This window comes from Onychomys torridus, chromosome 13, assembly GCF_903995425.1.
Source record: "Onychomys torridus chromosome 13, mOncTor1.1, whole genome shotgun sequence".
Classification (NCBI taxonomy): Eukaryota; Metazoa; Chordata; class Mammalia; order Rodentia; family Cricetidae; genus Onychomys; species Onychomys torridus.
In genome coordinates this window covers 1,214,913-1,238,304 of record NC_050455.1, presented here as the reverse complement: position 1 = coordinate 1,238,304, position 23,392 = coordinate 1,214,913, and the positions used below count along the sequence as shown (strand labels likewise).

The 23,392-nt window shown below is 38.7% G+C and overlaps 1 protein-coding gene and 1 pseudogene across 1 annotated transcript in view; both read right to left on the bottom strand.

The window, feature by feature from the left end:
* Mib1 (mindbomb E3 ubiquitin protein ligase 1) overlaps positions 1-23,392 on the bottom strand; it is a 111,411-nt gene that overhangs the window by 49,598 nt on the left and 38,421 nt on the right. Inside the window, exons 5-10 of the mRNA XM_036204271.1 lie at positions 21,319-21,385; positions 19,279-19,483; positions 17,242-17,425; positions 11,509-11,653; positions 9,431-9,564; positions 3,788-3,895 (exon numbers count right to left, since the gene is read on the bottom strand). Coding sequence (XP_036060164.1) covers positions 3,788-3,895; positions 9,431-9,564; positions 11,509-11,653; positions 17,242-17,425; positions 19,279-19,483; positions 21,319-21,385 — 843 coding nt within the window. The remainder of the gene's footprint in view (positions 1-3,787; positions 3,896-9,430; positions 9,565-11,508; positions 11,654-17,241; positions 17,426-19,278; positions 19,484-21,318; positions 21,386-23,392) is intronic.
* Positions 13,912-14,028, bottom strand: LOC118595087 (annotated as a pseudogene).

The following is a 23,392-nucleotide window of genomic DNA, read 5'->3' as shown; positions in this document are numbered from 1 at the left end:
ATAGTTGTCTCTCAAGTTAGCGGCAGCCTGCCAGTTTGAGCTACTATGGTGGGTTCCTGGTGTGTGCATCTGACCAGCAATATGGCAGGAATGAGGAGTCTACAAGTGGCACTTTACTCTGCTGCATGGTGGATTAGCCTTTTCTAGTTTAAATAAATGAATGAATGAATGAACGAACAAGTGAACAAACAAACAAACAAATAAATGAATGAATGAATAAAAAGGTTTCTGGGCTATGCGCTGCTTTGATAGAACTGCTTCTGATAGTTGATGGTATACACATGGCTCCAGACCCAGAGCTGGCGGTAAACTGTACCACTGCCACTTTGGGAAGCTGAGGTGGGTGGAGCCAGCAGACACAGCAGCAGTTCTGTCTCACAAAGATGGATATTACACAGAGAATCTGGTTTGTGTTGTCTTTGGGATTTTTAACTGCAGAAAAAGATTTGATCATAAAAGCTGTTGAATTAAATCTGTAAATTTTAAAGGTACCTTGACTTCAAAATTTGGATATAAGGATATGTTGCTTTGGAAAAGAGTCTCTGCTTTTGTTTCCACAGAAAGCCAGAGGCTGTGGATTTGTTCCAGATTAAGATACATCAGGTTTGACTAGCCAAGACCACCTGAAAGGTCTCTGATGACACCATGGCCCAGATGATCCAACATCCAAAACAGTTTCAAGGCAACTGGCTCAAATGATACACCCTCATGGACTACTCCATAATCCTAAAATTTTCTTTGTGTCCCTATAAGATATGGAGCCCCCTCCAGCAGGAAGTAGTAAGAGAAACTACACCCAAATTCCCAAAATTATCAAGCTGGCTTTGGAGATGGAATTGGCTCACTCCTTCTCTAAACCCAGGCATATTGCTAAAGGAAAAGTTTAAGAGATTCTTGTGTCCCAAATCAGAAGAGCCCTCTGGTGTGGGACAGAGAAAAACCAATATTTTTTATTTAAATCAGGTTGATTATAAATGTGATCTCTTTCTTAAAAAAAAAAAAAAAAAAAAAAAAAAAGGGGGCAGATGATATAGATATGATAGGATGAAAGGGCAGATTAATGAACTTACTTCTAAAGAACAACAACTTGTTTAAAATGTCTTACATTGGTATAGATTTTAGTCTATTGATACAAACTTAAAGTTAATTTTATTATACTGTATATATATTTCTACTGCTGTTTAAGGTATTATGTTTGTACAGCTCATTTAAAATTGTAATGGATAATTAAAAATAGATTAATAACTAGTCATCTATGACAATCATACTCGTAGCCATGCTAGTTAAGTCTTCTAGGTATACATAGATATATTTCAGATAGATAGATAATCTTCAAATACTTCAAAGACCTACAGAATATGGCATTTAAAATACTTTTAAAAATTTAGACTTTCTGGACAGTGAGACATGTCTGCTCCTGGCAACACCGATTTACTTCAGAGAAGAGGATGAAGACACTTCATATGGAGTTTATCTTCACCTTGGCAAAAATAGCCATTTGGGCAAGAAACTGTTCTTGCCTGGACTGCTGATCAACTGGACATGCAGGACCCATAGAAAGGTGACCACTAAACTTTGCTTGACAAAATGGTCCTTCAGGTTCCTGCTTCGCAGAGGAAACTGCCAGACATTCTTCAGAACACTGAAAAAAGTGACCAAGAGACTCTAACCCTGTGGGCTGAAGACAAATGCCCCAACTTTACAAAGCAACATTCGGTGACTGTCCAGGCTGCCAGCTGTCTCTGTCTACCCTGCAAGACTCCCGAAAGTTGCTTGCATCCTTCTCCTGGTTCTCAGGTAATATTATATCCTTCTGAGGTCTTTGATATAGTTAAAGACTAGATAGGTATAATTTTCCTTAGTTATGATAAAAGATAAGTTAGCTATAAAACCTTAGACTCATAAATATAGGATAGATAAAATATTTTGTTTAATTTTGCCAAAACAAATAGACTAGATATTTTAAGTATAATTCTTGCTTGATAATTGTTTTGTTATATGCAATTTTACTATGTAAAAGTTAAAACCTTCCTTTAAAAAAAAGAAAAGAAGAAATGCTGTTGTCATCACTCTATATAAATAAAATGCTGTTCGGCCAGTGGCCAGGCAGGAAGTATAGGTGGGACAAGAGAGAAGAGAATTCTGGGAGGTGGAAGGCTGAGGCAGAGACACTGCCAGCCGCCGCCATGACAAGAAAGATGTAAAGTACTGGTAAGCCACGAGCCACATGGCAAAGTATAGATTAATAGAAATGGACTGAATATAAGAGTAAGAGCTAGACAATGGCAGGCCTGAGCTAATGGCCAAACAGTTTAAATAATATAAGTGTCTGTGTGTTTATTTTATAAGTGGGTTGTGGGACTGACAGGGCTTGGCGGGGGCTGGAGAGAAGCTACAGTAGAGCGCTTGAGGCCCTGGGTTGGAAACTCAGCTCCAAAAAACAAAACAAAGAAATAGAAAAATGCAGCTTTCACACTACTGTACATGAAGAATCAAGTTATACATTCCACTCATAATGAATATCACGGGGAAACTGTCATGCAGTTGGCATCTTCAACATTAATTTGAAGTTTAAGCACCTGGGTTTGGAGAGATGGCTCAGCAATTAAGAGCATGTAATACTTTGCAAAGGACCCAGGTTCAATCCTAGTACCTACATCATCAGGCAGCTGACAATCACTTGTAATTCCACCTCAAAGAAATCTGATGTCACCTTCTGACCTCCACAGATACCTGTACTCACATGTATAAGCCTGGGTGTACACACACCTGCACCAGCAAATGTACACTGACAGACACATAAGCACAAACATACATACACATCAACACACAAACATGCATTCCCTGTCCTCCTGCCCCCAAAAAAAGATTAAAAAAAAAAAAAAAAAAAAAAAAAGATTAAAAATCAAAATTCATTCAAGTTCTCTCCATGGGCAACAGAAAATTCCAACACCAGAAAGGAACTATTTAGTGGTAAAATACCATCAGCTCTTTTTGTCCAATAAGACAAAAAATCAGAGAAAAAAGGAAAGTAACATAAGATCAGGAAGACTTCCATTTTTAAGGATGTATCCAAAAAAAAAAAAGGAAGCCTCTAGCAACTCAAGTATTTAAACTCCTCCCACAGGAAGAGTTTGGAGGGCAAAACTACTACATATCCTGCCTGGTCTAAACTAGAATAAAGACAATCCTGATACCCATTTTTGGGTTTGGTTGGTTGGTTTGTTGTTGTTTTGTTTGTAATGTTGCAGTTAACAAAACAAGCTAACATTCCTACTTCACATACAGACGTATGTTTGGCCTGGAACTCCAATGACAGTATTACTGCCCTTTTATAACAAAGTTAAGCATGTGCACTTGCAAGGATAAAAATGCACTGTAAATATTTCAAAATAAAATAAAGCTAAGCAAATAGGACCTCTGAGTGTTAGCTAAGAAGGACCTTGATCCCAAGGGTATACATTTCCTTAATAAATTTCTAATAGGAACTGTGGGTAAGCCCTTCAAGGCTCCCAACAGTGTTTCTACCCTGGTAGAAGGAAACCATGTCTAAAATGTTGAGGAATCATTAAAAAGAGAGAGAGGGAAGGATGGAGAGAAAAGGGGAGGGAGGGAGGGAGGAAGAGAGAGAGAGAAAAGGAAAGCTTTTAACTACCTTTTCTCAATTTTTCATTTGAATCTGGACAACACTAGATGAATACTGAATTTCAAGAATGAAATTCCATCTTGTATAGAATTATTTCTAGAAAAAGTACACTTAAAATGTTTTCAAGCTTACTTCACATACCTCTGCTTCTACATCTACATTTTGCTTCAAAAGTAACTTCAAAATATCAACATGTCCATTTTGACTAGCAGCTTGCATAGCTGTGTGGCCAGCACACTGCCCATTTACCTAAAAAAGAAAGGAAAAAGTTAATACATGTCATGAATCAGAAATAGCGTGCATGCACACGCGTGCGCACACACATATATAGATACATATGTGTGTGTGTATATATATATGTATATATGTGTGTGTGATATATATGGATTTTTCCATCATGTATAGTATATGATTCTTTGAGAATAATCTAACACTACAAATATCACAACACAGATGACCAACACTATTTAAAGACATGAAAGAGAGCGTGTGTCTATATGCACATGCATGTGGAGGCCACAGGTCCAGATCAGGATGTCTTCCTTGACTGCTCTCCACCTTATCCTTTTAAAACAGGGTCTTTCACTGCCCCTGGAGCTCACTGACCACCTAGAGTACCTGGCCCGCAAGCTCCAGGGATCTTCCTTCCTCTGCCTCCACAGCACTGTGATTACAGGTATGCTGCCATGCCAGCCTACTGCTTGTTTAAAGGTAGGTGCCAGGGATCAAACCCAAGTCCACAGGCTTGAACAACACGCACTTTACTGACTCGGCCATCTTCCCAGTCCCTTGCCCTTTGCTTTTCTATTTTGAAAAGTGTTTACTTAGCTTGAATAAATTAACTGCAAATAAAACTTAAGCTACAATATATAGCCTGAATAGAAATGATCAGATAAATACAACATAGGACTAGACTTGTCTGCATTACTCAGAAAACATGTGACAATCTAGAAAACAAAAGAATCAACTACGTCTTTGAAAAGAAAATAACAGCAATTACTAATATATCACAAAAATAAATGTATAGTGTAAGTTTCTTGACATGCATTTTCTGTATGAACTCAAATGACTATGCTTAAATGGACTTTTGACAGAAGTAAAACAAAGATTTTGCGTTTAATTTTTAGTACAAATGACATTGTTAAAAGTAACTTTAAGGAACTGGAGAGATGGCTCAGAGGTTAAGAGCACTAACTGCTCTTTCAGAGGTCCTGAATTCAATTCCCAGCAACCACAAGGTGGCTAACAACCATCTATGGTGGACCTGACATCCTCTTCTGGCATAAAGTTGTACATGCAGATAGAATACTCATATACACAAAATAAATTTTAAAAATTTATTAAAAAGGTAAAAAAGAAGTAACTTTAAGATCAGGTAAATTGATTAAATTCTCTAATTAAAAGACAGACTTAGGCTAGAAAGATGGCTCAGAGATTAAGAGCACTGACTACTCTTCCAGAGGTCCTGAGTTCAATTCCCATCAACTACATGGTGGCTCACAACCATCTATAAAATCTTTAAAAATTTTTATTTTTTAAAAATGACAGACTTGGCTGGCCAAGCAGATTATAATTTTAAGGAAAAAATAAAAAGGCAAGACCCAACTATATTTTGCTTACAAGAAACTAATTTCATTTCTAATGATACACACAGAGACTCAAAATATAGGCATGAAATAAGATAACCCATGCAAATGGAAATCAAAGAAAGCAGTAATCACCCTATTTGTATCAGATAATATAGACTTTAAATTCAAAGTAGTAAAAAGAGGCAAGAAGTTTGAGGCAAGCTTGAGCTCCATGACAAGCTGAAGAACAGTGGAGTACATAGTAAGACCATGGTCAAGAAATCCAGGGCAGCCAGGAGGCAGAAGGAGGCAGATCTCTGTGAGTTCGAGGCCAGCCTGATCTACAGATCTCTGTGAGTTCCAAAGCTACACAGAGAAACACTATCTCGAAAAACCAAAGAAAAGAAAGAAAGAAATCCAGGGCTAAAGGTTCACCCAAATGGTCAATAGGTTCAATTTCTATTTTTAACAGAAAAATATTCTATAGATCAACATAGTATGCTGTACAGTTTTATGTCAACTTGACACAAGCTAAAGTCATCTGAGAGAAGGGAACTTCAATTAAGAAAATGCTTCCAGGGCTGGAGAGATGGCTCAGAGGTTAAGAGTACTGGCTGCTCTTCCAAAGGTCCTGAGTTCAATTCCCAGCAACAACCTGGTGGCTCACAACCATCTGTAATGAGATTTGGTGCCCTCTTCTGGCCTGCAGCCATATATGCAGGTGGAACACTGTATACATAATAAATAAATCTAAAAAAAAAAAAAGAAAGAAAAAGAAAATGCTTCCAGAAGATGGGGCTATATGCAAGCCTGTAGGGCACTTTCCAAATTAGTGATTTATTGTGGGAGGGCCCAGCCTTCTGTAGATGATGCCATCCCTGAGCTGGTGGTCCTTGGTTCTATAAGAAAGCAGGCTAAGCAAGACATGAGGAGCAAGCTAGTAAGTAGCACTCCTCCATGGCCTCTGCATCAGCTCCTGTCTCCAGGTTCCTGCCCTGCGTGAGTTCCTGTCCTGACCTCCTTTGAGATGAATAGTGATGTATAAGTGTGAGCCAATTCTTTCCTCCCCAACTTTGCTTTTTGGTCATGGTGTTTCATTGCAGCAATAGAAACCGTAACAACAGAAACCCTAGCAAAGGTTTAACATATCACTTTCATCAGCAGACAGAAAGATCAGCCAGACAAAAATCAAAGGAAAAGCAGATAAATCACACCTTAAACTACAGAGAAACTAAGAGAAATCTATACAGTATTTTATCCAAACACTGAAGAATAAACATTTTTCTTAACAGCACACAAAACACTCTCCCAGATACATTATATGATAGTCTACAACACAAACTTCAACAAAATCTTTAGAATAAATTATATTGAGCTGTTTTTTTCTGACCACAGTATGGTTTTAAAAACAAAAACAAAAACAAAAAACTAAGTTTGGTAGGTTTGGAAACTATACAGTGTTTGCAGAAATCAGTAATTTATGCATAAATACTGGATCAAGTTAAGTTAAAACAAATTTAAAAGCTCTTGAAACAAAAATGAAAATACAGCCAAAAATCTGTGGACTAGGACAAAAGCACTACTCAGCAACTCTGTCACAATCACCTATATGAAAAAGGCAAAAACTGGAGGTATAAACTCAGTAGCAGAGCACTTGCCCAGCACATGTAAGGCTCTGGGTTCAATCTACATACCTATCAAAACAAAATAGCAGCAAAAGCCAAACAGGGTTCACGCCTGTAATCCTAGTGCTCAGGAAGTAGAGACAGGAGAAATACAAATTGGAGGCCTGCTTGGACTACACAGAGTTCAGAGCTAGCTGGTCAGAACTACACAGTAAGATCCTGCCTCAACAAGCCAAGAGATACCCACCCACCCTAGATGAAGACACCACACACTTTGGCTGCAAGACACAGATAAATCAATCTCAGCTTACACTATGCCAAAAGGTGCTCCACAGGCTGCTGGGGAGCAAAGTCTCCAATGGCCTTGCCCAGCACTGGACCCTGCCTACTACACAACTGACCTACCTGGGAAGGTGCACCTCCATCTTGCTTTCACGGCTGTAAACTCTGCTGTGCTTTTGTCCTAGTCCAGATTTTTGATTATGCTATATTTACATTTTTATTTCAAAAGCTTTTAAGTTTGCTTTACTTTTCCTTGATCCATTATTTTGTGTAAATTGTTGATTTTTACATTATATAATTTCCAAGCCTACTTTCTTCTTTTTTTTTTTTTTTCTGTACTGTTGTAGGCACAACAGTGCTCCAACACTAACCTGCCGGTGCAACAGCGGCATGACTCTTAGGAGAGTAACCAACTGCATTCTAATTGGCTAGGAAGGATTTTCATGCTTGGCACTGTAAAAAATAAGCTGTGGCTGGGTCACAGCCTAAGGGGAATTGTGGAATATTACTCTAACTGTGTAAAGGTGTGTTACATTTGTTTCTGCTGCTTTTGTTAACGATGTAAAGACTGTTACATTTGTTTAATTAAATAAAATTAACCTGGGGTCTGGAGGCTGAGTCAGCAACAGGAAATGGTAAGGAAGAACTAAGTGTAGAGAGGGTTGTTTAGTGGAGGCTGAGCAGAAGAATGCCCCCCCCTTTTTTTCCAGGAGACACGAGCAAGGAGAGGTTAGCTACTTGCTATTCAGCCTCTCTGAGCAAGCAGGATTCCCCCTCAACCTTTGAATCCTGAGTTCTACAGAAGGATCAAAATTTAGATAAAGTTTCCTTTAGCAGCCAAGATAGTGCTTGAGGGAACAAAATTCCCACCTGGCTGCTGCCCTGTCGCTGCTGGTACCTGCAGAGTTGTAACTGCCCGTTGGGAGGGCAGTTCCTTAAGGTGCAACCACTGTACTGAATGCAAAACAACAGGGAACCTTCTATTGTTTTGCTAAAAGACTTTGCTATCAAACTCTTCTCTACGTTCTAATGTTTATACTCATAGTTTGTGCTACCCTCAAGTTGGTCAGAGAAGCTTATGAACCAGAGAAAAAACAAAGGGCATCTAACCTGAAAGAGGAGGTCAAACTGTCACTGTTTGTAGGTGACATGATTTCTATACAGGAAAACCAGAAAACCACATGTCTGTTATCCCAGAATCAGAAGAGCCTGAAGCAGGAGACCAGGCAGGGCTACACAGCAAGATTCTGTCTGAAAAACCCAAGGGAGGGAGAAGGAAAGGATATTAAGTACAGAGAGGGAAAAAGGAAGGGAAAGACAGAAGGATAGAGGGCAGCCCTGAAGAACCCACCAAAACACCACTTGAGTTAATAAATGTCACCAATAAATTGCAAGACACAAGCATTAGCAGCACTGGCATATCTCAATAGCAAGCCATCTGAAGTAGGAAACTTTAATCCCAGTTACAACTGGTACTCAAAAAGCAACTAAGAATAAATCTGACCAAAGAGAGGACAAATATTTCTACAATGAAATTCTAAACTACTGAGGAAAGAAACTGAAGAGGACACATAAATACAGAAAGACATGCAAACTTCATGTATTACAAGACTAGAAAAACATCCAAAGAGCCCAAAGCAAGCTACAATGTATCCCAGTGACAATTCCTGACAGAACCAAAAAACTAAAAATGTAAAGTCTAAAAGCTATGAACACGAACACACACACACACACACACACACACACACACACACACACACGTGTTATCTTGAGCAGGAAGAACAAAGCAGAGGGTATTACACTATTGATTTCAATATATAAACAAAACTATAATAATAAAAACAGCCAGACATTGACACAAAACAAACAACCCCTGCATTAATAACAAGCTGATTTTTTGGCACTGGAAGCTGAGGATACACAGTGGAGAAAAGAGTATTTTCAGTAACTAGTACTGAAATACTGTCTATCCACATGAAGAATAAAAATAGGTTCATGTTTCTTTCTTTTTGTTTTGTTTTGTTTTGTTTTGTTTTGTTTTGTTTTTTCGAGACAGGGTTTCTCTGTGTAGTCTTGGTGCCTTTCCTGGAACTCGCTCTGTAGACCAGGCTGGCCTCGAACTCACAGAGATCCACCTGCCTCTGCCTCCCAAGTGCTGGGATTAAAGGCGTGCACCACCACTGCCCAGCAGGTTCATGCTTCTTATCAACTGCAAGAATCAATTCTAAAAGGCTTGAAGACTTCAGCCTTTGTGAATTATGAAACTACTCCTTTTGTATATCCCTCAACGTTGTTTTTGAAGTGCTCACATCCACATCTGGTCTTTTCAGCAAATCTTCCACTTTAGCCACATCCCCATTGGCAGCAGCCTTCACCAGCTCTTCATTGAGGTCACCAGATTCTTGGGTTTCAAATAATTTCTTCAGAAGCTGTGAGAGTCTTTCTGCAAAGCACAAAACAAACTGCTAATAGAAGAACAGACATTTTCCATGTTCCTAAACGCTTTTCCTGTTTTACTATTTCTACTGTGTACAGCTACCCATGCAAGCGGTAAGCCTTAATACAACCCCACAATCTAAAATCACATATTTCAAGCTGTAAATGCACAAAAAGTAAAGAGTGACAGATTTAAAGTCAAACTAATGATACTACAAACAAACACACTAGCACAGGGAACCCACAGTGATACATATTTTATTAAGTGCCACTTGACTGTTTTTCTTTTAATTCTACAGTACAGACCATAGAACATTACAGACAGTAGAATACTACAGATCATATAAAACCCAACAGAGCAACAGTTATGATTCAGAAACAATGCAACCTCTATAGTGTCTTGGAATACACTTTAGGAGCAAATCAACTTTCCGCTGAAAATGAACATATAAGTGATAACAGCATACTTTATTAAGTGCCACTTGACTGTTTTTCCTAAACAATACACTTAATACAGAAGATTCCAGCCTTTAATTATTGGAGTCATTACTCAAAAGGAAAGGAATAAAAAATTGGGTTAAGAGAAAAATTACAAGTTATGCCAACCCCAATTATTTGAGAGTAGGTATTAATTACTCTTCACTTTTTATTTTATATGTAGCTAAGGTAGCACAATGCAGCTAGCCTCACAGAAATCAACACTGCTGGATTTAAGCTGTCAGTGCACTAGCAATTTACAACAGGAACTCAAAAGAGAGAAAGGAGAAAGCAGTAAAAACAATCTTTCTCTATGGATACTAGGTCTCAACCTGCTCAGGCTAACCTCAAACTCAGATCCTCTTGCCTCCACCTCTCAAATATGACCACAGGCTTGCACCACCATATCTACTAACCTCATGTTTTCTTGCACGTTCCATTCACTATTATGACTCTGTCTCCCTTACCAGACGGCAAGAATGAACATACAGCAACTTAGAAAAACGATACAGAATAAACCAAACTGTGCACACAAAGCTGGGACATAGGAACGACCGTTAGGACAAGTTTAGCCAAGCACTCAGCAAGTTCACATCTTACCAGTTTCTGATGTTCTGGCATATATAGTAGTTTATTAAATGCTAAGAAGAAAAATATGACTGATATATAACAATATACAGGAAGAAAAACATCTGCTAGCAATAATGCCGGAAACAAAAAGTAAGCTAAGAAAGAGAAGGTTTTAAGAAAGAGAAGGTTTTCTGGCAGAAAATGCAAGTTCTGACTAGAGATAAGAACTGAGCTTTGGGCTGGAGAGATGGCTCAGTGGTTAAGAGCACTGATTGCTCTTCCAAAGGTCCTGAGTTCAATTCCCAGCAACCACATGGTGGCTCACAACCACCTGTAATGAGATCTGGTGCCCTCTTCTGGCCTGCAGGGACACATGCAGGCAGATTACTGTATACATAATAAGTAAATCTTAAAAGAAAACAAAACAAAACAAAAAAACAAAAAGAACTGAGCTTTAAGTGTCTCAGATCCAGTACAGAGAAGCTTAATATGCCCAAGAAAAAGCACAAATTCATCAACCTTTCCAGAGAGTCCCTCAGCCAGAACAAAGGTTAGTCAGTGCACTAAAAAGAGGGCAAGAGGAGAGAAGGGTGGGAGAGGAAGAGAGGAAGGGGGTAAGAAAAGAAAAATTTACAAAGTTTTCAATACCCAAGTGAATGAACCTATGTTTCCTGGGAGAAAGACAAGTGTACCTACCAGACTCTCCATGCAGGAGAACTCTTTCTGCTGCCGTCTGTTTTCAACTCATGGCTCTCTGTGTAGCACTGGCTATCCTAGTACCAGCTCTGTAGACTGGGCGGCTCTGGACCCAGACATCCTCCTGAATGCTGGGATTAAAGGTGTGTGCCACCAGGCCCAGACTGAAAAGTGGGTATTATTTTTAAGGAAACAAGAAAAAACATACCACCAGATGCATTGCTAATGGCTGATCCTGCAGATGCCACCTTGGAAACTGCTGCAGGATTATACGTCCAAGATGTTCCACAAACTTCCACTTTTAAATCACTGTCCGAATAAATCTGTTGTACTCGGCCAACTTTACCTAAAGTCTTAAAAAAATTAAAGATTTATTATTAAATTCTATCATCACCTTCTGTATTTTAAAGTGTTGATTTTACTTGTTTCTAAGTTTAAAAATTTCAAGAGCTAACCATATTCAAATAGATTATTAGTCACAAATTTAACTGTATCTTTAAAACCATCTGAATAATGGGGCTAGAGACATAGCTTAACCGCTAAGAACACTAGCTCTTGCCCTTGCTCGGTTCACAATCACCTATAATTCTAGCTCCAGGAGACCTGATGCTTTCTTTTGGACGCTGAAGGCACTCACACTCACACATGCAGATACACAGACAGACATGTGAAAAATAAATCCCAAGGGCTGGAGAGCTGGCTCCACAGGCAGTTAAGAGCATTTGCTCTTGCAGAGGACCAGGTTCAATTCCCAGCACTCACATGGTAGCTCACAACCATCCATAACTCCACTTCCAGAGGATCTCCTTCCAACCTCTGTGGGTATCAGGCACATACATGGTGCATATACACAAACATAAGCGAAACATTCATACACATAACATTAAAAAAGCAAAATAAGTTTAAAATTTTAAAGTCCATTGCTGTGGATATCGCTCTGTGTAAATAAAATTCTGATTGGCCAGTGGCCAGGCAGGAAGTATAGGCGGGACAAGAGAAAAGAGAATTCTGGGAAGCAGAAGGCTGGGAGAGAGACACCACCAGCCGCCGCCATGAGAAGCAACATGTAAAGACACTGGTAAGCCACAAGCCATGTGGCAAAGTATAAACTAATAGAAATGGGTTAATTTAAGACAGAAGAAGTAGATAACAAGAAGCCTGCCACAGCCAAACAGTTTGTAAACAATGTAAGTTTCTGTGTGTTTACTTGGTTGGTTCTGAGCATCTATGGGCCTGGCGGGTGAGAGAAATTTGTCCTGACTGGGCCAGGCAGGAAAACTCTAACTACAGTCCATATTCTTTTTTTTTTTTTCTTTTTTGTAAATAATATGAGGAAACAGGATTATTTGACCTATGAGGTTTTTCACAATCTGTTGCTAATTGGTGTAACTACACAGGCTTGTCTGTCCTCTGTATGTGACTAGTGATAACTTTTCAAACTGGCTGCTCATTCTTTGAGCACACACTACCAGTCCCTGATGGTGTCTCTGCTGTCTGGTACAAGATCCGTCCTCACCTAACTTTTCTCTTTAGTGGGGCGTTATCTAAAGTCACAACCTGCACCATGCTGGTCACTGCTACTACCCTCTCACTCTTACAGCTTTCTCCAGCACACAAGTCAGGAACAGGGTTTTATTTTCTTATGTTTTTGTTTTGTTTTTATTTTGAAAACTGATTTCTCAGGAAAAAAAACTTATTTCTTATTTTAAAGGTATGCATGTATGTTTGAGTGTATGTATGTGCACCACAAGCATGCAGGTGCCCACAGAGACCAAAAGAGAGCATTAGCTCTCCTGGAACTGAGGTTACAGAGTACTGTGAGCCAGTTGTGAGCACTCTAGCAATTGAGTTTAAATCACCAGTCACCATTTAAAAACAAAAAACAAAAAAAAAAAAACAAAGTCTGTATTGTCCTAACAGCCATATTTAACAAATATCTTTATATAAATACAAATGCGAACACACATCACTTTACTCCTTCTTTTAAAGACTCATATATATATGACTATGTCTATTCTATAGTATGAGCAATATTGAAGCTAGTCATTCATGTATTCTTATGACACTCCTCCCCACCCCCTTCTCCATACCTTCACATACACTTTTTTGGGATTTTTTTTGAGATATGGTTTCTCTGTGTAGCTCTGGCTCTCCTGGAACTCACTCTGTAGACCAGGCTGGCCTTGAAATCACAGACATCCACCTGTCTCTGTCTCCCAAGTACTGTAAACACACACACACTTTTTTAAAAGCAGACTGGATGTAATATTTATTAGTGAATATGACTAGTGGAATGTATTACTCCAGCACAGTGGAAGCCCTCAGGAGTGAAAGGCCTTACCAATTTTCCAGAAGACAAGAACTAGGAATGAGCCACTTCCAGCTACCATGTCTTCAAATTCATTAAACTTGGTAAAGGCCCACTTCTTTAAGGTAGAATGTTCTAGTGGCCAGGGAACTTATTATAGTCCTTATTCTGGGTACAGATAAACACGATGACCTAGCCAATTTGAATCTTGGCTACTTATGCCTTAGAACTTTCCAAAGGTACCTGGATTCCTGTCTAGAACCTAGATGGGGAACAGCAATGAGATCAAAATAAGCATACAGAAACTGTCTGAGGTCCCTTAGGGGAACTCATACAAGCAACAGGCTGAATGTGCATCCACAGAGGCTGCTATTTGCAGCTGGTGCACAATGGGCTTTCAGTAATTTTAAATAACAGTAGTTCATGCTCGTTAACACAGCTAGCTATAAAGCAAACAATTTATTACTTCTCGTTTCCTCATTTCCACTTCTGACAACTGCAGTTACACTGTTAGATTGTACAATCATTTTATGTGTTCCTCTTTCAATTTAATTAACCAAACAAATAAATACATATTGCATAATCAGCTGGCACATCTCTAGTCACCTGGGTTGTCTCAACTCTTTAGTAGATTACTCAGAATAGGCTTATGGGAATAGGGCCTTTAAATTCTTACAAACTCAGAGCAATTTACAATCTTTATACCTAAATGTCAGTTTGGTTAAATATGTATTTTCTTTTCTTAGTTTTATTAATTATCACTGTTTTCTGGCATGAAACATTGAGATATTTTTACATACAACAAAATGATCTTCTTCCCATTGTGAGCAATAATTTGACCTTTTTCTTAAAGGTCCAAAGAATTTTTCCTATTCATAAAGACTCACTTATCCCATCAGAGTAGGTTTCCCCGGGTATGCCATGGATCCTCTCTTTGAAGTCTAGTCTCAAATCTGTTTTCAATTTCAAAAGCATTTAACTGGAATTACAAGTGTTAGCTTAGTGGTAGACAGCTATCTGGCATTCACAAGATCTTAGTTCAAATATGAGCAATACCAAAAAGAATTCTATTTGTTTCAGCCTTTACTTTTGTTTGTTTGTTTGTTTTGTTTTTTGAGACAGGGTTTCTCTGTGTAGCTTTGGAGCCTGTCGTGAGCTGGCCTTGAACTCACAGAGATCCACCTGCCTCTGCCTCCCGAGTGCTGGGATTACAGGCGTGCGCCACCACCGCCCAGCCAGCCCCTTACTTTTGCTGGGCTTACACATACATATATCAGATAGTTCATATTTGCCATTTTCTATAGAATATATATTTTTCATACTTAAATTTGTCATGCTTTTGAACTTTCTATTGCTCCTATTATCTGTGGTAATTATGTGTGTGTGTTCCAACTTAACCATCACTTTTTTAAAAAGTTATTTGTAAATGTGTGTGTAGTATGTATGTATGTGTGTCTGTGTGTGATATATACATTCACAGAGGTGTGTATGTGTATGTGTATGTATATGTGTGTGTGTGTGTGTGTGTGTGTGTGTACACGTGCATGCGAGACACTGATGTCTTCCACTATCACTCTCAACTTAATTTATTGCATTTTTATTTGCTTATTGTGTGTGTAAGAACACAAGTGTGTATGTGTGCACCCATGACATAGTACAAGTGTGGTGGTCAGAGGACAACTTGAAGAAACAGTCCTCTCCCCTTACTATGTGGGTCCTGATGATCAAACTCAGATCATCAGTCTTGCTGGCAGGTGCCCTTACTGCTCAGTCAGGGCCAGGGTCGGTCTGTCTCCCTCCCTCCCTCCCTCCCTCATTGAGCCTGGCACTTACCCACTGACTAGACTAGCGGGCCAGTGAGCTCTGCTGACTCACCTCCCTGCTGTCCAGTGCTAGGTCACAGATGCATGACTTTTACAAGGGTTCCAACCACAGGAAACCATTCTTTACGACTGAGCCACCTCCTTTTCTTCTTAATTCTTTCTTAGGTTCTAACACCTTGTTATTTCATTCTTCTGTATCTTGACATGTCCTTAATTTATTTTAACTTATTTGAATTACTTGAATTTAGCTGTTTATTTTTTAAGATGTATTTATTTATTATGTATAAAGTGGTCTGCCTGCATGTCTGCCTGCAGGCCAGAAGAGGGCACCAGGTCTCATTACAGATGGCTGTGAGCCACCATGTGGGTGCTGGGAGTCCAGGCTCTCAGCCATCTCCCCATCCCCACTTTAGCTTTCGTCAGTCTCCTGTGCATAACCTTTCTTCTGTGTGTAGTGATGTTCTGTCCTTTAATCCTGTCTTTAGTAATAACTTCGGCACATGGACAGAAGACCATTACCCCACTACCTTTTATCTGAACCTGTTCATTCCTTTGTCCACATTGTCTCTATTCCACTCAATTTAATTTCTATTCTTAGCACTTTTTCCTTTTAACAGACAATGATGGAAGGGAGCTCTGGATGGTCTCAGCTGATTTTAGCCTGAACCTATCATATTCAGTCAAACTGAAGTAAATCAGAACACTGTAAGATTCAACTTCAGTTACAGCACTACTCTCCACACTGGACAGTAAGAATCTGACAGTTAATGCAGCAAACAGACCCTGCTCTCAGATCCACCACATGCCCTATCCATTCACTCAGCTGCCATACAGACTTTGATGTGGGTCAAGTAGCTACCAGAAACTTGGCTAGCTACTCATTCGTATTTTAAGGTAATGTACAAGAGATTTCTTTTTCTTGTTTTGTTTACAATTGTATCCTAAATCTAACAGGTTTATTTTATGTTCTAAAATATCTACTGAAGGAGTACAGCTAGACAGATGGACAGGACAACAGTAAAGACAGATGGGATAAGGCTCGTAGGGCAGGCACTGAGGGTGAAGAGGAATAAATGGAAGCACTGTCCTGAGAAGGATCTGAACAACACATGGCAGGGTGACGAGCTCTTAAGAGGAGGGAGGGGTGCACACAGGATGAGAAGTAGAAACAGAACAGAGGATGGAGAGGAGGACAAAACAGGTCAACAGGAGGGAACAAAGAAAAGAACAGATAAATGAAAGACAAGATAAACTTGTTTATTACTGTTGAACAGTTGATGAAATATGTACTGAATGAAAAACTAAAAGTTAAGCTGTATCACTGATCGCAAAACTACTCTTAGAAGACATGCACATGTACTGTCCCCACATCCCTGCACATTTTAGGTTCCCTGTAGCAGGAAAGCTGTGGTGCTGTCAAACTACTGAGATGGAAAAGCATGCTGCTGTCTCATTGGAGGACTGAATAGCAGGAAAACCTCTGCCTCCCAATACTACATTACACCCATTATTAACAGTGTTATCAGAAATACTAGCTCCTTCTGGATCTTCCTAGGCCAATCCAGCTGGAATAAATGAGACATGAGTACACCTTGCCACCTAGTACACCTAGAATACAATTCTAGAAAAGTAGTGTGTCTGTGTGTGTGTATTGTGTGTGCGCAAAGCAATCCTTTGCAATTACATTCTGAGTGATTTTTTTTTAATTTAACTTTCAATTCTAATTGTTTCTAAAAGTAATTTGATTTAATTCATTAATTCTATAAGCAAAATATAATATCTCTTCCCAAATTATTTTACATATTCTTACTGGAAGCATTGCTTCAGCCCATTCACCGTGTCCTCTTTGGAGAAGTTTAATTCTTTCCAGATCATAACAGACTTGCACCAGATCACCCACTTGAAACTGTGAGGTGCCTCCTTCTGCACCCTGTGCAGCATCTCCACTTCGGACAATGTTTGCCTTAGTGAGAACAGCAGGATTGAAGGTCCACCTACAAAGGCAGAACCAGTCTCAGAACAAGTGAACTCACTCGACAAATCTTTAAACACTGCAGGGAGAACAACCTTGCACACTTCAAAAGAATAAAGCAATCCTCTGCAATTACATTCTAGATGATTTTTATTGCTTTGTTTATATAATTTACAATGCTTACCAGCACATACGATACATCAAGAACATCCCTGTGCATCCATCATTGTGAACACAGAGTTGGTTTCTTCAGAGTTGCTTAAGGAAAAGCTTCCTTTCCTGATCACATATATATACTTACCATTCTGTCCTAGCCAAACTGCCTACCAAATGCAGCAGCCGTTTAACAAGGGTTCTCAACCTGTGGAGTCACAACTCTTTTAGGATGACAATCCTACAGGCATTGTATACCAGATATCCTGTATATCATACATTTATATTACAATTCTTAACAGCAGCAAAATTACAGTTATGAAGTAACAATAAAATAATTATATGTTTGGGGTCAACACAACATGAGAAACTGTGTTAAAGAGTTGCAGCATTAGGAAGGTTGAGAACCACTGATCTACCCTGGGTTCAATTCCCCAGGACCACACACAAATAAAATTTCTTTTCTGTTTATTTGACAGAATCCCATATAGCCCAGACTAGCATCAAACATACTGAGAACAACCTTATTCTTTTGTCTTTCATCCTAAAGGCTTAGATTACAGGCATGTGCCTTGTGTCTGATTTATGCAGTGCTGGGGAATGAATACAAGGCTTCATTTGTGCCAGCCCAACACTCTACCAATTAAGCTATGTCTCTACCCCAAAACTATGGCTTCTTTATTTTACATAAGCATCTTTCCATACCGCTATCATCTTCCTTTCATTTTCCTGACTACTCAATGACTCATCAAACAAATGTACCACAACATACAAAACACTCCACTTAAACACACACTCAACTCCAGTGCAAAAATAGATACCTTGTCAAATAAATTCCTAAATTATTTGCATTTTATACACTCTTCAGAATTCAAGTACTTATCTGGAATAAGCAAATCTGAAAGATCAGACTACATTAAAAAAAAAAAAAAAACCTGTTCCTAGAACTATGGAAGGGGCCAGTTAAATAGCTCAGTGGTTAAGTCAGTGGTTCTCAATCTGACAGACATTTACATTACGATTCATAACAGTACCAAATTAGTTATGAAGTAGCAACGAAATAATTTTATGGTTGGGGTCACCATAATATAAGGAACTGTTTTCAAGGATTAGGAAGGTTGAGAACCACTGGGCTGAATAAGCGCACTTACAGCTCTTGAAGAAGACCTGGGTTTGATTCCCAGGACCCACATGGTGGCTCACAACCACCTTTTAAGTCCATTCCAATGGATCCAAAGCCTTCCTCTGGCCTCCAATGGCTCCTTCATACACATGGTGCACATAAATTCATGCAGGCACACATACACATAAATAAATAAAACATTACAAGCATGTAAGAACATCTCTTTCTAAAGAAACCCCAGAGGGAAAGGGTCTCTGAATAGTAAGAGTCATATATAGGGACCAGCAATATGCATCAGCAAGTAAAGGCAGTTTTTACCACCAAGCTTGACAACCTGAGTTCAAACCTTGGAACCCTTAGGATGGAAGAAGAGAACCAACTTCTAAAAATTTCCTGACTTCAATGTGAAAGTGAACACAGACAGACAGACAGACAGACAGACACACCCCTCAAGGCCTTACCAACATATTCTGACTTTGTGTCTACTGCCTAAGGGCCAGCTTTATTAAACCTTGACTTACAGCATATTACTTGCTTTCTTTAAGGCTCTTGTCCATGTATGTTAACTTTGTCATCAAAACCCAGGAAACAGTACCAACCTGTTGCCACTTGGATACTGTACTACAATGTCATGATCTTCATCGATGCCACAGACAGTTCCAGTCGTAGTTAAAGTCTCAAACATCCCATCAGTCCATCCTCCATGACCGTGCTGCAAAGACTGGACAATTTCTAGGTCAAGGTCTATATTTACTAGGTCACCAATCTGCAATCCACCAGGATTCCTGTTGCCATTCTGCTCACCTGTAATTCCAAACATAATTAATGAAAGGGAAAAATGAGTGAGAAAAGACAGTCACTGTGGAATGTAACTACATTCATGTGTGTGTGATCACTATGCTGCTATCATGACTGATTTAGAAGTCTATGTTAATTTTCCATTTCTTCTCTATCTTCTCTAATCAGTGTGGTGTCTTTGTGCAAGAGTCTGCTCTTTACATTTACTTTACCTCATTTATTGACTTGACTAACAACTATTCATCTTAGTACCTTTTAGTAAAATAGTTTATTTTTAACTGACACATAATCATTGTGTCATTGCAAATTCTTCCTTTTAGCTATTTTGAAACTACACTATGCTACAAGACACCAGAACTAACTGCAACTGTGTGTCCTGTAACCCACCCCTTCTTCAAGTGCGTTATTAAACACAAGTAGGATCTAGATACTTTTAAATTGCCATCTCATCTCAACGTGTTTTACAAACTCAGTATAAGATTCTATAACTGAGTTTTCAATTACAGAAAAAGCAAACAAACATTAACTGAAACACTGCAGCAATGTGGGCCAGGGTGTATCTCTTTTCAGGCAGATGAAAGGCACTGAGCTCAATTCTCAGAACCACAAAAAATTAAAGGAAATTGTAACAATATAATCACTCATAAAAATTAAGTAGAGGTAAAATCTACAAAAGACTACCAACCCGAAATCAGAGTACTGAGTCCTGGAGGAAAAGAACAGTCAGAGATTTGCTTGCATGACTTGCTGACTAGGTCTGCACCAGAGCTACAGTAACCATAGTAACTAAACACAGACTGTCAAGGGGAAACCCCAGATTGCTTCCTCAAATGTGCTTAGTATTTTTTAAAAAACAAAATCTGGGGCTGGAGAGATGGCTCAGGGGTTAAGAGCACTGGCTGCTACTCAGAAGGACCCAGGTTCAATTCCCAGCACCCACATAATAGCTCACAACTGTCTGTAACTCCAGTTCCAGAGGATGCAGACATACATGTAGGCAAAACACCAAGGCACATAAAATAAAAATAAATAAATCTTAAAAAGAAAAAAAATCTGCATTGTTGTCTAAGACCAATTAAAATAAAGATTCTGGGGTAAAGATTTAAAATCATAAAACACTGCACTGTGGGATCTAAATGTTCATGTTGAGCCTACACTCTTCTTATAAGGGCACAAAAAAAGTGAGAAGATAGGAGCTCACCAAAAAGCATGTGTATTTTCCTACCTTCCCTTAAAAAGAAACAGGTATGCTGTAAGAAAGTAGCACTTTTTGACAAAAAGATGAGTCAAAGGACTCAGAAAGAAGAGACACCACACAAGCAAGGAGGGCATCTGTGGACTGAGGACTTCACCATAAGAACATGGCAATAATGAATTTGCAAATGAAAGCAGTTTTGGTTTTCACACTCTTTAAAAACAAACTTAGGTTATTTATATTTACTATAGTACCTTGATCTTAGAGCTGTTCTTTTACTAAGAAATCAGTTATACAGTAACTGTGTGGTATTTATAAGGAATAAATTGTCAAATTCTTCCTCAGTAGTGTGGGAGGCATAACACTGGTATAATCTAATATAAACTCTTCCAGTGTTCTCAGTCCAGTTAAAAGTGAATTAAATCATATTATGACACAAATAGTGCACCAATTCCACGTAACAACTCCTTCTGAGCCTAAATAAACCACAGAACAGGAATAAATGTTTTAAAACTAAAATGAAACCGAGTATTTCTCTACATAACTTTTAATGATAATCCCATTTTTTCCTGTCCAATTTAGACATGATCCTAATCCTATGAACCTGAGTCATTATTTGGCAATTTTCTTGAATCTGCTAACTCACCTAGCACAGGACAATGATCTCTGTAGAAAGAACCTCCTTTGGCATCCTGGACACACTTCAGATCAGACTAAGAAAAGAAACCAGAAAAAATAACCCATGAAAACGTCAAGTAAATGCAATGCCTGAAACAGTCAAGTTTCACTCAGCACACAGCAGAGGGGAGGCCAGGTGGAGAGCCACACTCAACCCCGCTTCTAAAACACACTACACTAGAACAATGATCTTCAGACAGACCTGAGTTACCTTCAGCTATCTAATTTTAAATTCTGAAGTTAACACAGAACCTCAACACAAGTATATTCAAAAGCACATGGCAAACTATAAACTCTAAGAAATACCCAGTACTTGAGAAGTGCACAACACATCAACATTTTAAAATAATTTTACCCCAAATAAAACAAAAATCTCACCACATTTGATCCTTTCAAACACACTTTTTAAAGATACAAGGCAAATACATGTAAGAAGGGAAATTAAGTAAGACCAAGAGGCCTGCAGGACCAGAGAATGGAACCAAACCCAGCCTTTGATCCTCTGCAGTTATTACTCTATCTGGCTAGGTAAGTTCCTTCCCACTTATTTTTACAAGAAAATATATTCATTTTTACTTAGGTACCTGAATGAGAAGACACCTGTGGTTACAAGTTCCAGGAAATATGGACATTAATCTTTGGTGTTACTTACAAAAAAATTAAAGTGAGTTAAAGAAAAAACAGAAAACAAGCAAAAAAACCAGATGCACTAAAAAATGTCTAAGAGTTATTAGTGTGTGTAGGAGGTAACCACATGTCCACACAGAACCCAATCCTGCACTAAACATGAAATGTTACTCAACCTCAGACCAGACAAAGGCTTTAATTATTTTAATGTACTAGTTTGACTCAGTAATTCTCCCTCTAAAAACCTATCCTAAAGAAATAGGCCCATAATGCACAAAACACAGGCAAGCATACTGGCTGCCACCGGCTTGCAGCAGTGGAGAGGGAAGGTAACCCTCAAAAGACATCTCATCAAATAATGGCACTAACCTCATGAGCCATCAACCTGTCTTCATTTAACTGCCTGAACACACATAGCACATACATCTTCATGTGAAACAGTCAGTTAGAATCCTTAAAAAGACTCACAATTCAAAAGCGTACAGCGGCATGAGTCACGACTATGTAGTAGGTAGGAAATGAGCTGACTCTATAGCCAGTGATAAAATTTGGCATTACTAGAGCATTTGCCAGCTAGGCAGTGGTGGCACACACCTTTAGTCCCAGCACTTCAGAGGCAAATGGAGACAACATCTCTGAGTTCAAGGCCAGTCTGTTCTACAAATCAAGTTCCTGGACAGCCAGGGTAACACAAAGAAACCCTGTCTTGAAAAACCAAAGAAAGAAAATGAAAAAATTTTAAAAAATATAAGTAAAGCATTTGTTTAAGTTTATATTGGCTTTCATATATAAATAAAATATAATAAGAAGGCATTTGGCTAATTTTCTGCTCTCCAAATGGAAGGCAAAGACAGCTGAGTAAAGAATGAAACAAAGAATTCTCTGGGCTGGGGATATAGTTCAGTGCTAGGGCACTTGCCTAACATGCACAAAACTTAGTATTACAATTAAAATAATAATAATTCCTTAAATGGGAATATATTTAGAATTGAAAGGTTATTAAAGAAATTTGTATTTCAGAATTAATAAACAGTAAGACTGGATATGGTGCCCACATCTTTAATTCCAGCACTCAGGAGGCAGAGGTAGGCAGATCTCTGTTAGTTCCAGGCCAGTCAGGGATACACAGTGAGACTCTGTCACAAAATAACATCAAACATTGTGTTTGAACAATGGTCCATGAAATACAGAAATATAAAGCATTCTCTTGAGTAAACCTACATTATTCTCCATTTAATTCTAGATGTTACCAAGTCTATCACTTTCTTGCTTTATCTTGTTTCTTTCATTTTTTCAGAAGGTTTCATTATGTAGCCAAGATGGCCTTGAACTTGAGATCCTCCTTCCTCCACCTCTGGTGTGCTGAGATTACATGTACTACAAGACAATCACATTTAATCATCAATTCTGCACTT